The following is a 13,308-nucleotide window of genomic DNA, read 5'->3' as shown; positions in this document are numbered from 1 at the left end:
GCTCACAAAACCCCCAGCTCGTCTGAGTAGCTAGCAATTACTCTGAACGAATGAGGGGCTCAGCTCCAACCCCTGGGTGGCAAGTGGCGTCTAGCGCTGTAGGGACAATGCCCCCCCTCTCCGCCCCGTGCTGTCAGCGGGTTCGGCTGTTCTGCCAAGCGGCGTGGGTTGGACTCAGTCAGATCTCAGCCAAGGCCAGCTCGTCCTGAATCAATGCGAAGAGTGGGTCTGCGTGTATCTATGTCTCACATCTTTATCTGGATCGTTACAGGTCCATACAGGGAGACTCAAGCCCCTGCCACAGAGAGTTTGCAGGACCCCCCCGGTTGATTTCAATTGGACTCAGGTGCGTAAAGTCAAACACGTCCATTGGTGTCTGCAGGGTTATGGCTGGCGGGAATGTCAGGCACGTGCGAGGGTGGGGCAGGGGAGAAGGCCAGGCCGCGCCGTTGGCTGATACAGCACGGTTTGTGCGCTGGGTGACCTTGGGCAAGTCACTGACCCTGTGTCCTCCAGGCAGGGGGGACGGAGATCGGCGTGGAGGGGGGAATCCCTTGCAAGTCTGCTTCGCTGGGTGCATCACCACCCCCGACACCTCTCCACCTGGAGCAACCCCGGAGGGCGACTCACCAGCGCCTGCTATTGGACGGACAAGGCAGCAGGGACGTTACTGCCACCTCTGGTGTTATGAGTCACGAGGCTCCGAGGTCCTAGAGGTGGGAAAGCAGGAAGCTGGTTGCCCCCGAACTGATGCTGGAAGGAGGATGGGGGCAGGGATCGGCTGCAGGTCGAGTTGCTGGCCCTGCTAAGCGAGTCCTGATGGAAGTTATCTGCAAACAATTAATGAAGCCTCTGTCCACACCCGAGTGAAGCGAGTATTTCCACCTCCGTTTTACAGACCGGGGAAACTGAGGCACAGAGCGGGGACGCGTGTTGGCCCAGGTCACACACTGGCAAAGGTAGAAATAGAACCCAGGTCTCCTGGCCTGTGCAACTTGACACTGCTCCTTCCCACACCCGGAACAAAGACCCCAGATTCTCCGTCCCGGCTCCTCACTACACCTGGGAAGAGAACTCAGGCGACTTGATTCCCAACCCAGTCGCTCTAGCCACTAGACAACACTCCCCTGCCCCACCTGAGCTGGCACGAGAACCCAGGGGTCCTGGCTTTCAAGGCCTTACTGTATTCATTTGCCTTCCTGCCTGGAGAGAGACTGCTTTCGCACACAGCTGTCAGGCCAACGCCATGGTAACTGCTGCAGGATCAGCTGGGAGTCATGCAGTTCCTGTGGGGCCTGGGGGCCCCGCTGTGGGAGCTGCTGGAGGCTGAGAGGCTGGAGCATCTCCTGGGAGCCTCTCAGCAGTTTGCAGGATCAGGCCTCCAGACACCAGCCGCCTTCCACACCCCAGAGGTGGCTGCATTTTAGCGGTGGGCAAGTGTTCCATTTATTATCCAGTCTGTGTGAAAGGCCTGGGGACCCTTCGGGGCTAGAGGTGGGGCTGGGCATGGCTAGCTTAGCTTCTGCCCAGGAACCCTATTGATTCCGTGGGCCAGACCCTCAGCTGGCGTATGGGTGCAGGGCTCTGCTGATCTCCCCCAGCTGGCCCAATCCTGGCAGGTGTAACCAAGGCCAGAACCTGGCTTCTCATACGTGCCTGTCGAGGGAAGACGGGTCAGAACCAAGCTCCTGGGTCCAGATGCTCCCAGCCTTTAGGGATGGTGCAAAACCTACCTCCAGAGCTGAGCTCTGCCACCCAGGCAAGGTGCCAGTTTCAGCCGTCGTTTGTGGCTGTTTGTGGGTTTTCTAAATGGTCTCAGGGGAGCAGCCCCCCAGAGATCTGCTCTCCTCATTGCCCGAGTGGTGGGCATGCCGCGAGACAGCCACATGCTCCAAACCTGGCCGCCTCGGTCCCCAAAGACAAGGCCGGTGCGAGACGAACTCAAAGGCCGTGCGACACTGGTTTACACGAGTCCCGGCAGGTCTGTTCTTCTGCATGCAGAGCTACCCGCCCCCTCTGCCAGGAGCCCGAGGCCCTGGCTGCAAAGGAGGGTCTGGCTGTGCCAGGCTCCCGCTCCACTGACCTTTTCACTGCCCTAATATTCCCTAATGGCACTAATCCGGTGAATCGGGCCTGATGACGTGGTCATCTACAAGGGGCGGGAGTTAGAGGGGGGAACGGGCTCAAGTCCAGCCCCGTGTTCAAATGGAAAAACCTACCCCCGCCAGGCCCGGCTGACACCACCAGCTGGCTTTGCAGAGCCTCAGACAGGCTGTGTCCTCACCGCGCGGAGACAGGGAATGGGTTTTCCCCAGAGGCAGGGAGCAAGGTCCAACCCCGCTCTGAATGGGGACCTGGCCTTTCACACAGCACAGCCAGAGAGCCCGGGTGTTGCCTCTGTCTCTCACCTGGGAGATCCTGGGCTCCAGCTACTCCAGGTCCAGCCTCTCCCCGCAGGGGGCGCTGTGGGGAGTGGGGCAGGAGCACTGTCCCGTGGGGGTGCTCCCAGCAACTCCAGCAGCCAGGCTACCCCGGAGGGGCTGAAACCCACCTGATTCTCCCCCCAGCCCCGCTGGGGCAGCCTGGCTCCTCTGCGCCCCCAGAAGGGCCCCCCAGCTCTCTGGTGTCCTGGGCACCCGGAGGCCTTTCTCCAGCCTTCTGGGGTAATTGGTTTGCTATGGCGACCCTGCCAGGCTGCTCTCCGGCACCCCCGGCACCTCAGCTCTCTGCAGCGGGCAGACAGAGCTAGAACCAGAGCTGGCCAAAGCTCGTCGCCCGAGGGCCCCGCAGGCCCGTCCTCGCTCCGGAGCCAATGGGGCGCCATGTCCTGCTGGAGAACACGGAGGGCCTGGGGCCGGCTGAGGAAAGGCCGGCAGCTAAACCGGATGGCTGGCAGCAGGGCCAGGAGAGCGACGGAGGCCGACTGCATCCAGCGCAGCCCAGCTGGGTGTGCCAGCCAGCGGCCTCGCCAGGCCCTGGGCGTCGGCTAGATTTCAGCCCACTGCCAGCAGCTACCACCTGATTTGCCAGAAGCTGGGAATGGGCGACAGGGGATGGATCACTGGGCGATTCCCTGTTCTGCTCATTCCCTCTGGGGTCCCTGGCATTGGCCACTGTCGGCAGACAGGGCAATGGGCTAGATGGACCTTGGGTCGGACCCAGTCTGGCCGTTCTTAGCTATGCCAGCCAGGAGAGAGAGATGGGGGTATATGGGGAGAGACAAGAGATAGCTGGAGGGGGCGTGTGGGGAGAGATAGGGCTATATGCGGAGAGAGACGGGTGTCAGGGGAGAGCGAGGGGTGTCTGAGGACGGATAAAGATCAATCTTCCATCCAAGGACTTAGCAGCACTTTACAGGCATTCTGAGCCCCACCCTTGTGGTGCCAGTACTACCCCCCATTTTACAGATGGGGAAACTGAGGCACAGAGGGCTAGCTGCAGACCTGAGCTGAGTCCAGCTGCATGGAAATCCCAGCACGGCAGGAGGAAGACTGGCCTTGCAGCAAGTGCACTGACCCAGGGCTCAGGAGATCCAGGTCTGGTCCCTGGGTGATCTCAGCCCCATTGCTCTCCCCAGCCGATGCCGCGAGCCCTCAGCAGGGTCTGGCCATGTTCCCATGCCCTCCAGGAGCACAGAGGTGAACCCCCTGCCCCAGCCCTGACTTTAATTAGCTGAGCTATGGCAGGAATGTATCTGGCAGGGCTCAGCCGGCCCTTGGCCCTCTGCGGCTCTAGGGGGGAGTTTATGGCCTCCGTGCAGTGATGGGGAGGGGACCTGTGCCCAGGGTCTGAGCCCCGGCAGCAGAACAGAGCTTCCCCCAGGGGACATGCCGGAAACAGCTCAGGGCGTCCTGCGTCGGCAGCCCCTGGGTACCCTGCGACACCGTGCGGGGCTGGAGCGGAGCTTCCCCCAAAGCTCTGGGGGGTGTCGATCCAGGGCGCTGCCCCCTGAAGCGGGGCTGGGGGCACAGTGGGAAGGGGCAGGCGTTTGAATGGCTTCAGAGGCTGCCAGAGACTCACGCGGCCAATGCCAGAGCCAGCCCAGGGTGGGGGATCCCCAGAAAACCCAGGTGCTGCAGAAAGGGGAGGGGGCTCTCTCACCTCTGAACCGGTGTCAATCCCAGAACCCCTCAGTGCTCCTACAGCTCTGCTGGTGCCCCCACAGGTCTGCGATGCCAACCCTGGCTCCCCCCAATAGCCCTGCCGGTGCCCCTCACTCCCGACCCGCAGCCCCCCGTTACCCCAGCCCTGCCGGTGCCCCTCACTCCGACCCGCAGCCCCCCGTTACCCCAGCCCTGCCGGTGCCCCTCACTCCGACCCGCAGCCCCCCGTTACCCCAGCCCTGCCGGTGCCCCTCACTCCCGACCCGCAGCCCCCCGTTACCCCAGCCCTGCCGGTGCCCCTCACTCCCGACCCGCAGCCCCCCGGAACCCCAGCCATGCCGGTGCCCCTCACTCCCGACCCGCAGCCCCCCGTTACCCCAGCCCTGCCGGTGCCCCTCACTCTCGACTCGCAGCCCCCCGTTACCCCAGCCCTGCCGGTGCCCCTCACTCCCGACCCGCAGCCCCCCGTTACCCCAGCCCTGCCGGTGCCCCTCACTCCCGACCCGCAGCCCCCCGTTACCCCAGCCCTGCCGGTGCCCCTCACTCTCGACTCGCAGCCCCCCGTTACCCCAGCCCTGCCGGTGCCCCTCACTCCCGACCCGCAGCCCCCCGTTACCCCAGCCCTGCCGGTGCCCCTCACTCTCGACCCGCAGCCCCCCGTTACCCCAGCCCTGCCGGTGCCCCTCACTCCCGACCCGCAGCCCCCCGTTACCCCAGCCCTGCCGGTGCCCCTCACTCCCGACCCGCAGCCCCCCGTTACCCCAGCCCTGCCGGTGCCCCTCACTCCGACCCGCAGCCCCCCGTTACCCCAGCCCTGCCGGTGCCCCTCACTCCCGACCCGCAGCCCCCCGTTACCCCAGCCCTGCCGGTGCCCCTCACTCCCGACCCGCAGCCCCCCGTTACCCCAGCTCTGCCGGTGCCCCTCCCTCCTGACCCGCAGCCCCCCGTTACCCCAGCCCTGCCGGTGCCCCTCACTCCCGACCCGCAGCCCCCCAGCCCCCCGTTACCCCAGCCCTGCCGGTGCCCCTCACTCCTGACCCGCAGCCCCCTGCTAGCCCAGCCCTGCCCCCCCAGCTCTGCCAGTGCCTCTTACTCCCGACCCGCAGCCCCCTGTTACCCCAGCCCTGCCGGTGCCCCTCACTCCTGACCTGCAGCCCCCCGTTACCCCAGCCCTGCCGGTGCCCCTCACTCCTGACCCGCAGCCCCCCGTTACCCCAGCCCTGCCGGTGCCCCTCACTCCCGACCCACAGCCCCCCGTTACCCCAGCCCTGCCGGTGCCCCTCACTCCTGACCCGCAGCCCCCTGCTAGCCCAGCCCCGAGGTCCTCGCACACTCTGCCTCTCAGTGCCCTGTTTGCAGTTCACTCAGATGCTCCTTGGATCAGGTCCAGGAGGGCAGCCCCTGCCCCACTCCCATCCCGCCCTGGAGACGTGGGATCCCCGCCCCAGGCTCTGCCCCTGCCCAGGGCCCGGCGCTGCAGCCCCTGCCTCCCGCACAGCCTGGGGCGGTGGGGCTGGACCCAGGACACCCGGGCTCTCAGCGCCACCTGGTGGCTGCAAAAGCGAGCAGCTGCGGCCGCGCAGAAGGACCCTTGCAAGGGAGAGGGGACCCTGGGGACCCCCCCATCCGGGCCCTGGGGATCCCTGCCTGGCACCCGCTCCAGCGTGGGACAGATACGTGCCAATGTCAAATGCCCAACCCTGCCAGTGCCCCTCACTCCCAACCCGCAGCCCCCTGCCAGCCCAGCCCTGCCTCCCCAGCTCTGCCGGTGCCCCTCACTCCCGACCCGCAGCCCCCTGCTAGCCCAACCCTGGGCTCCCCCCAGATCTGCCGGTGCCCCTCACTCCCGACCCGCAGCCCTCTGTTACCGCAGCCCTGCCGGTGCCCCTCACTCCTGACCCGCAGCCCCCTGATAGCCCAGCCCTGCCGGTGCCCCTCACTCCCGACCCGCAGCCCCCTGCTAGCCCAACCCTGGGCTCCCCCCAGCTCTGCCGGTGCCCCTCACTCCCAACCCGCAGCCCCCTGCCAGCCCAGCCCTGCCTCCCCAGCTCTGCCAGTGCCCCTCACTCCCGACCCGCAGCCCCCTGCTAGCCCAACCCTGCCCCCCCAGCTCTGCCGGTGCCCCTCACTCCCGACCCGCAGCCCCCTGCTAGCCCAGCCCTGCCCCCCCAGCTCTGCCAGTGCCTCTTACTCCCGACCCGCAGCCCTCTGTTACCGCAGCCCTGCCGGTGCCCCTCACTCCTGACCCGCAGCCCCCTGCAAGCCCAGCCCTGCCGGTGCCCCTCACTCCTGACCCGCAGCCCCCTGTTACCCCAGCCCTGCCGGTGCCCCTCACTCCTGACCCGCAGCCCCCTGCTAGCCCAGCCCTGCCGGTGCCCCTCACTCCTGACCTGCAGCCCCCCGTTACCCCAGCCCTGCCGGTGCCCCTCACTCCTGACCCGCAGCCCCCTGTTACCCCAGCCCTGCCGGTGCCCCTCACTCCTGACCCGCAGCCCCCCGTTACCCCAGCCCTGCCGGTGCCCCTCACTCCCGACCCACAGCCCCCCGTTACCCCAGCCCTGCCGGTGCCCCTCACTCCTGACCCGCAGCCCCCTGCTAGCCCAGCCCCGAGGTCCTCGCACACTCTGCCTCTCAGTGCCCTGTTTGCAGTTCACTCAGATGCTCCTTGGATCAGGTCCAGGAGGGCAGCCCCTGCCCCACTCCCATCCCGCCCTGGAGACGTGGGATCCCCGCCCCAGGCTCTGCCCCTGCCCAGGGCCCGGCGCTGCAGCCCCTGCCTCCCGCACAGCCTGGGGCGGTGGGGCTGGACCCAGGACACCCGGGCTCTCAGCGCCACCTGGTGGCTGCAAAAGCAAGCAGCTGCGGCCGCGCAGAAGGACCCTTGCAAGGGAGAGGGGACCCTGGGGACCCCCCCCATCCGGGCCCTGGGGATCCCTGCCTGGCACCCGCTCCAGCGTGGGACAGATACGTGCCAATGTCAAATGCCCAACCCTGCCAGTGCCCCTCACTCCCAACCCGCAGCCCCCTGCCAGCCCAGCCCTGCCTCCCCAGCTCTGCCGGTGCCCCTCACTCCCGACCCGCAGCCCCCTGCTAGCCCAACCCTGGGCTCCCCCCAGATCTGCCGGTGCCCCTCACTCCCGACCCGCAGCCCTCTGTTACCGCAGCCCTGCCGGTGCCCCTCACTCCTGACCCGCAGCCCCCTGATAGCCCAGCCCTGCCGGTGCCCCTCACTCCCGACCCGCAGCCCCCTGCTAGCCCAACCCTGGGCTCCCCCCAGCTCTGCCGGTGCCCCTCACTCCAGACCCACAGCCCCCCCGCTAGCCCAGCCCTGGGCTCCCCCCAGCTCTGCCAGTGCCCCTCACTCCCGACCCGCAGCCCCCTGCCAGCCCAGCCCTGCCCCCCCAGTTCTGCCGGTGCCCCTCACTCCTGACCTGCAGCCCCCTACTTGCCCAGCCCTGCCAGTGCCCCTCACTCCCGACCCGCAGGGTGTTTCAAGCAGTCTCCGTGTCAAACCAGCCGGATCGCTTTCCTTACCAGCGTGACAACTGATAAAACCCTAATGGGCAGATGAAGGCTGTCTTCTCCTTATTTTCTTCTCCCAGAGGGATCTGGTAGTATCCACTTGGAAGATCCAACACAGAGAACCACTGGCTTCCCAGCAAACAATCTAAGGCATCTTGCACTCGAGGCATAGTGTACTGGTCGACCACAGTACGGCTGTTTAGGGTGCGGTAGTCAATACACATCCGGATTTTCCCATTCTTTTTATGGACTACCACAATGGGTGAGGCGTATGGGCTGCGGGACTCTGTAACGATGCCATTCGCAGCCAGCTCCTGAAGATGATGTCGCACATCTTCCATCTCAGAGAGAGCAATCTTCCTAGATCTCTCCCTGAAAGGTCGAGAGTCATGTAGTCTGATATTGTGCTCTACTCCCTTTGCACATCCCACATCCCACTCCTGCAGTGAGAACACCTTGGATCTTTCACAAAGTTTCTTCCTCAGGTGATATTTCCACTCCTCGGACACTGGTGAATCTCCAAAGTCAAACTTTGCTGGGTCTATTGTCGGAACTTGAGTTTCACACTGGGGTTTTACAATCGACTCAGGCTCAAAGAGGTCTGCTGTCTTTTGTCCTTGCTTCACAAAAATATCACAACTCATTTCATTAGCAATCAGTATAGTCACCCTTTCCTGGGCTTCAGCAGGTAGGGTTATGACTCCCCTGGGGACCAGCACTCCTTCAGGGAGCTCTCCTCCCATCGGCTGCTCTATCATTGCTAACGTCCCTTTACTGCCTTTCAGACAGGTACTCATGACAAGCACTTCTTGCTCTGTCCATGCAGGCACTACTAAGGGGGTTGTGCCCGCGTACTTCAGTGCCCCAAGCGGTAGCTCAGATGTGTCCCTTTTAGCGCTCTCAATTTTCCTATAGGCTTCAGCACAAAGCGTATGGATCATCAGGGTATTCAGGTACTGGTCCCCAGCCCGCCTTCTGCAGTAATCCGCGAGTACCTTGAAGAGACTGGAGTTGGTCCCTATCAGCACAGACACATCAGAAGTCCCTTTAGGGTCAGGGCATATTAAGGCAGCTGTGTCTACCTCTTCTCTTACCCCAGCAACCTCCTCTGGGAATTCCAGGTGCACTATGACATACCCTTGATAGGGGTATTCATCCATGCTGAGGCCACACAGGCCAAGGCCAGTCAGTGGCTGTATAGGCAGGTGCCTAAGCATCTGTTGGTAGAATGACTGAAATATAATAGTCACTTGAGATCCAGTGTCAAGCCCTGCTTTACACTCCACCCCTTCAATCCTCACCATGACCTCTGCTCGAGGCCCTATCAGTCCTGCGGGGATCCCAGCTGGACAGTCTTTTCTGGGGGAATCTTCAAATCCTGCAGACCTGGGGGGTCCCTGTCCCCAGACCCTCTGGCAGCTACCGGATCTCTCCCAACTGATCCTCAGCTTTCCATACACTAAGGAGGGGTTTTCTTCATTACGGCACTTGGCAGCACTGTGTCCATCCTGACCACTGTGTCCATCCAATACATCGGTAGCAGAAGAACTGACCTTTCCCCCTTCGCCTGGGTGGGATGGTGGCTCTAAGTGCGGGCTTCTCAATCGCCACAGTTTGAGGCTTCTTATTCCTGGAAGTCTTAACTCGGTCAACGGTACTTTGCAGCTCAGCTATCCATTCCGTCAGGACCTGCATTTGTTGGGCAAGTTCCTCTCTGGTGCTCACCATCAGTACACTGGCCGTTTGCAGTGGTGTTGTGCTGGCTGGATCCGATGTTTGGGCTTCCCAAAACTCACTGGCAGCCTGCTTTTCTTCCTCCTCTCTGACCTCTTTTATCAGCTGGGAGTAACTTGGGGGATGTTCCCCTTGTTCTCTTAGCTGGAGATGAAGTGGAATCGGGTTCTGATACTGAGTTCCTCTTACAATTTGAGCCAGTCTGTAGCTCTCTGAAGCAGTCTCTCCAGTCTCTGTATGTAGGCTGAAGCCTTCTCGCCCTTCTGTTGTCGGAAATTAAGGAACTTACAGTAGCTGTCTTCAGGGCCCTCTACGCTCCCAAAGTTGTGTTCAAGGGCCTCTAGGCAGTCCTTCACACTGACCCCAGGGTCAATGAGCTTCAGGGTGCGAATCACATCTAATGCTGGGCCGCCAAGGCTCTCTATGAGGCATCTTCACTTTTCTGCATCTGGTACGGCCCACTCTTGCAGCATTTCAGTGGTATGCTCTAACCAGGGTTCAAACTCCTCCTCCCCAGCAAATAATCTTAACTTACGACAAGAGTTTGACGCAGCATGGGACAGCACAACCTTTTCCAATATTTGCCCCAGAGCTTTTGTGTAATCATCAGCCAAGGCTGCAGCCTCTGAGCTAGAAGCTGCTGAGCCAGGGCCCAACAAACCTGACATATTAGCCATTATACAAACAGTAATTTTCTCAAAATATAAGCACAAACAAAAAAAATATAAATTGTTTCCCAATGTAGTGGATCACTCAACAGGTGCTTGCGAGGAGTACTGGCATCGCGGACGAGCCCCCAAAAATGTAACCCTTCTGCCCGTCAGAGTTGGCAGCAACAAGAGCCGGGTTCAATATCTAGGGGATCCATTCCAGTAACACAATGCAAACCGGCTCGAGCCTCCACCCAGTGACCTGGGACAAATATTTACCACCCCCGGTGGGCACCTCCCGGAGGCAATACTTCCCTTCTCGCAAGCACCTAGTCTGAGTGTAGCAAAAAGCCTTTTAATAACAGAGAGAAACAATGTGGCATTATGTTGGGGAAACACCACCAACAGGATTCATAACACAACCCATGAGCAAAAAAAACCCACCCCAGGCAAATTGGGGCATGCCCTTTCCCTTTGGTTCTGGAGTCCAGCAACCCCAAATCACCCAAAGTCCCAAAAGTCCAATGACCCAAAAGTCTCTGTCCCTGGTCAGGGCAGCCCCAGAGTTCAAAAGTTGATCTGCGGAGCTTTACCTCCCAACCTGGGTGGAGATGGGACGGGGGTAAGAGGCACCTTACATGATCTGAAGCTGACCACCCCACAGCTCCATAGGCCTTCGCTCCGCTCCGCCAGCCACCCCACAAACTCCTTCGCTCAGCTCCGCAGCCACAAGGCACTCCAGCCGTCCCGCAAACGTCTCCACAATATATCTTCAGGCTCCCCCACTACTTAACACAACACTCAGTGATTTCAGCTCTTAGTCAGTTCAGCTCCTTGGTGAATTCAGTCTCTCCAACAACTGCCCTGGGAGGGCCTGGATCTTGTGCTGCAGACGTTCCTGGAGCAGCACCTCACCCCACCACGCTACTGCGTCTGTTTCTGGTATGACAGGGAGGGAGGAGGGGGAGAGGGTGGGGCCCATTAGCACTGGCCAGCTGGGGATGGGCCAGCTGTTCGGGTTCTGTCCGAACCACAAGAGGGAAGGCTCCAGTTGATCCCAAGGGGGCTGAGCAGGCCTCCGGCCGCTGGGAACTAGCCAGTCCCCACGGGGCATACACCCGACCCTGGGATCCAGCACGACAATCCTAGTCCTGCCCCAGGGAGTGTCACTTTGGCCTCCTAAATTTGGGCTGGTGCTCCTGTGCCCCGAAGGAAACAGCCCCGAGACCCCACAGGATCAATGGGGAGAATCCTCAAAGTGCTGAGCTCAAGATCCTCAGACCTGTCCCGAGGAGCGCTGAGTTCCAGTGTCCAGAAGTGGAGGAGAAGGGGTTAAATGCTCCATGTCCTCTCCCTGCAGGGGCAGGAAGCAGGTTCTGGGGGTCGCCCCGGCATTGCTGCTGCTCACATGGCTCTCTCCCTGCTCCCCAGCACTTGCAGCCGTGGATCTGCTCTCCCCGAGCCCAGGAGAGGAGCCGAGCTGTGAGAGCCAGCGCCCATCTCTTCACGTTCTATAGCTTCAAAGACCCTGCTGCCCCCCACAGCACTCACGGAGTGGGTGGGGGGGGGTGATACAGACAGAGCTGGGCTCTCCCCAACCCATGCCCTGATTTTCTGTTCAGTTGCCCATTAGGACCTGAAACCCATGGCAGAGCAGGGCTACATGGCTGGGCTGCTGACAAGCCAGGCCTTCGATGTTTAGGAGGCCACCAGACCTGGCATCTACTCTTCACCAGGTGCCTGGGACCATCTGGGACCTCCCCTGATCCCACCCCAGCCCCAACACACCTTCTACATCAGGGTGATAGGTGGGCAGTTGGCCCAGGAGCCAGCTGAGAGCTCACCCTAGCTGGGCGTTCCCAGCTGCGGCCAGAGTCTGGCTCTTTGGCACCTCTGACCTGGCTCGACGGGGAGGTGGAAGAATCCGGCTCCGAGAGCCCTGCCTGAGCGCTGCCGGTTTCTTGTGCAGCTGTCGTGGACACCAGGACGGGGCGGTGGCGACCGTGCTGAGCAAGATGCAGAAGGATGCCAGCTGCAGAGAGAGCCCTCTGGTGAGTAAAAGAGACTGTGAGAGACAGACACACACGTGGGAAAGGGGGCGTTCTTGTCTCCTTCCCTCGATGAGGAGCCGGCAGATGGAAATTCCCGGGTATGGGCCCCAATGCCCACTCACATAGCCCTGGGCACAGGCTGCCAGTCTCTGTCCCCATTCCCCACAGAGCGAACCCACCTCCCCGGGCCGGGGCTCACTGCTCACACTCGGCCTGTGCTTTTCCCTGCAGCTCATCGCGAAGCACCTGCCGTCGCGTGACCTGATGCCCTTCAGCTTCACCTGCCGGCGGGCCTGCTGGAGAAGGGGGAGTGTGCTGACCAGCTGGTGGGCGTCATGGAGGCGGTGCTGAGAGAGAAAGAATCCGAGCTACAGGGCCAAGTAATGGCTGGGCACTGGACATCTCAGGCAGCTCCATCTTTCCCCGTGCCTAGACTTCCCGGGGCACAAGGGAAGATGTGGAGGGGAGACGTCCCTTCTCACCATCATTGATCAATGGGACCCATGCATGCCCTGTCTGCAGAGTGGCCGCTGGGCACGGCCCTGTCGTTTGCAGGCATTGATCCCAGGGGCCTGGCTTGCCCGGCTCATTCCCTGGGAAATGTGCCCTGTCTCCAGACTCATCCCGCAGCTGGGGGAACAGAGCCCGCAGTGGGGTCCCCCGTGTCCACTGACTCTTTGCCCAGTGGACACGGATTGACGTAGAGGCGTGCTGTCACAAGGGGAGGGACCGCTGGGATAGCCAGGGTGGTGGGGTGTCACTGGGCAGCAGGATTCGTGCTACGGAGCTGGATCAGGGGTGGGGGTTTCAAGGTACCAATCCCCGCTCGGCTCAGTCACTTGCTGGGAGAGTTTATCCATGGCATCTGCCGGGCCATGTGACTGCAGACTTGTTTCTGAGCCTGCCCAGCTCCTCCTGGCCCTTGCCTGCCAGGCACCCACAGCGGGGGTAGGGTCTCAGCCCCCCGCTTTGCCTCCACAGGTGCAGGATCTGCATGCGGCTCTTTCCTACACACTGTGCCCACCCCGGGGCGGGCGGCTGAGTGAAGGGACAAGAGACGTCCTACATCTACTGGCCAGACAGCACACCAAGGCTGCGGTCAGCATCCTCCTGCAGATGCCCTGGCCTTACGAGCGGTGAGCGCTGGCCCCAGGGAAAGGATAAAACACCCCCCTCCAGCCTCTGAGCCCAGCCTTAATGGGGTCACTCCACAGCACCATGGTTACACGCAGCACAGACCCTCCCCTT

The 13,308-nt window shown here is 62.1% G+C and overlaps 1 protein-coding gene across 1 annotated transcript; it reads right to left on the bottom strand.

The window, feature by feature from the left end:
- Window positions 1–219: 219 nt before the first annotated feature.
- Window positions 220–10,042, bottom strand: LOC311528700 (uncharacterized protein). The gene is made up of 2 exons (XM_084644041.1): window positions 7,638–10,042; window positions 220–830 (listed from the first exon to the last, which is right to left on the bottom strand). Coding segments are annotated over exons 1-2 (1,293 nt in total). The 5' UTR covers window positions 8,930–10,042; the 3' UTR covers window positions 220–829.
- Between the last annotated feature and the right edge of the window lie 3,266 nt (window positions 10,043–13,308).

The sequence above is a fragment of the Lepidochelys olivacea genome (assembly GCF_965140295.1).
Source record: "Lepidochelys olivacea isolate rLepOli2 genome assembly, chromosome: 11".
Taxonomy (NCBI): Eukaryota; Metazoa; Chordata; order Testudines; family Cheloniidae; genus Lepidochelys; species Lepidochelys olivacea.
Note: the sequence above shows the minus strand (reverse complement) of the source record. Positions and strands in the feature narration are given on the sequence as shown.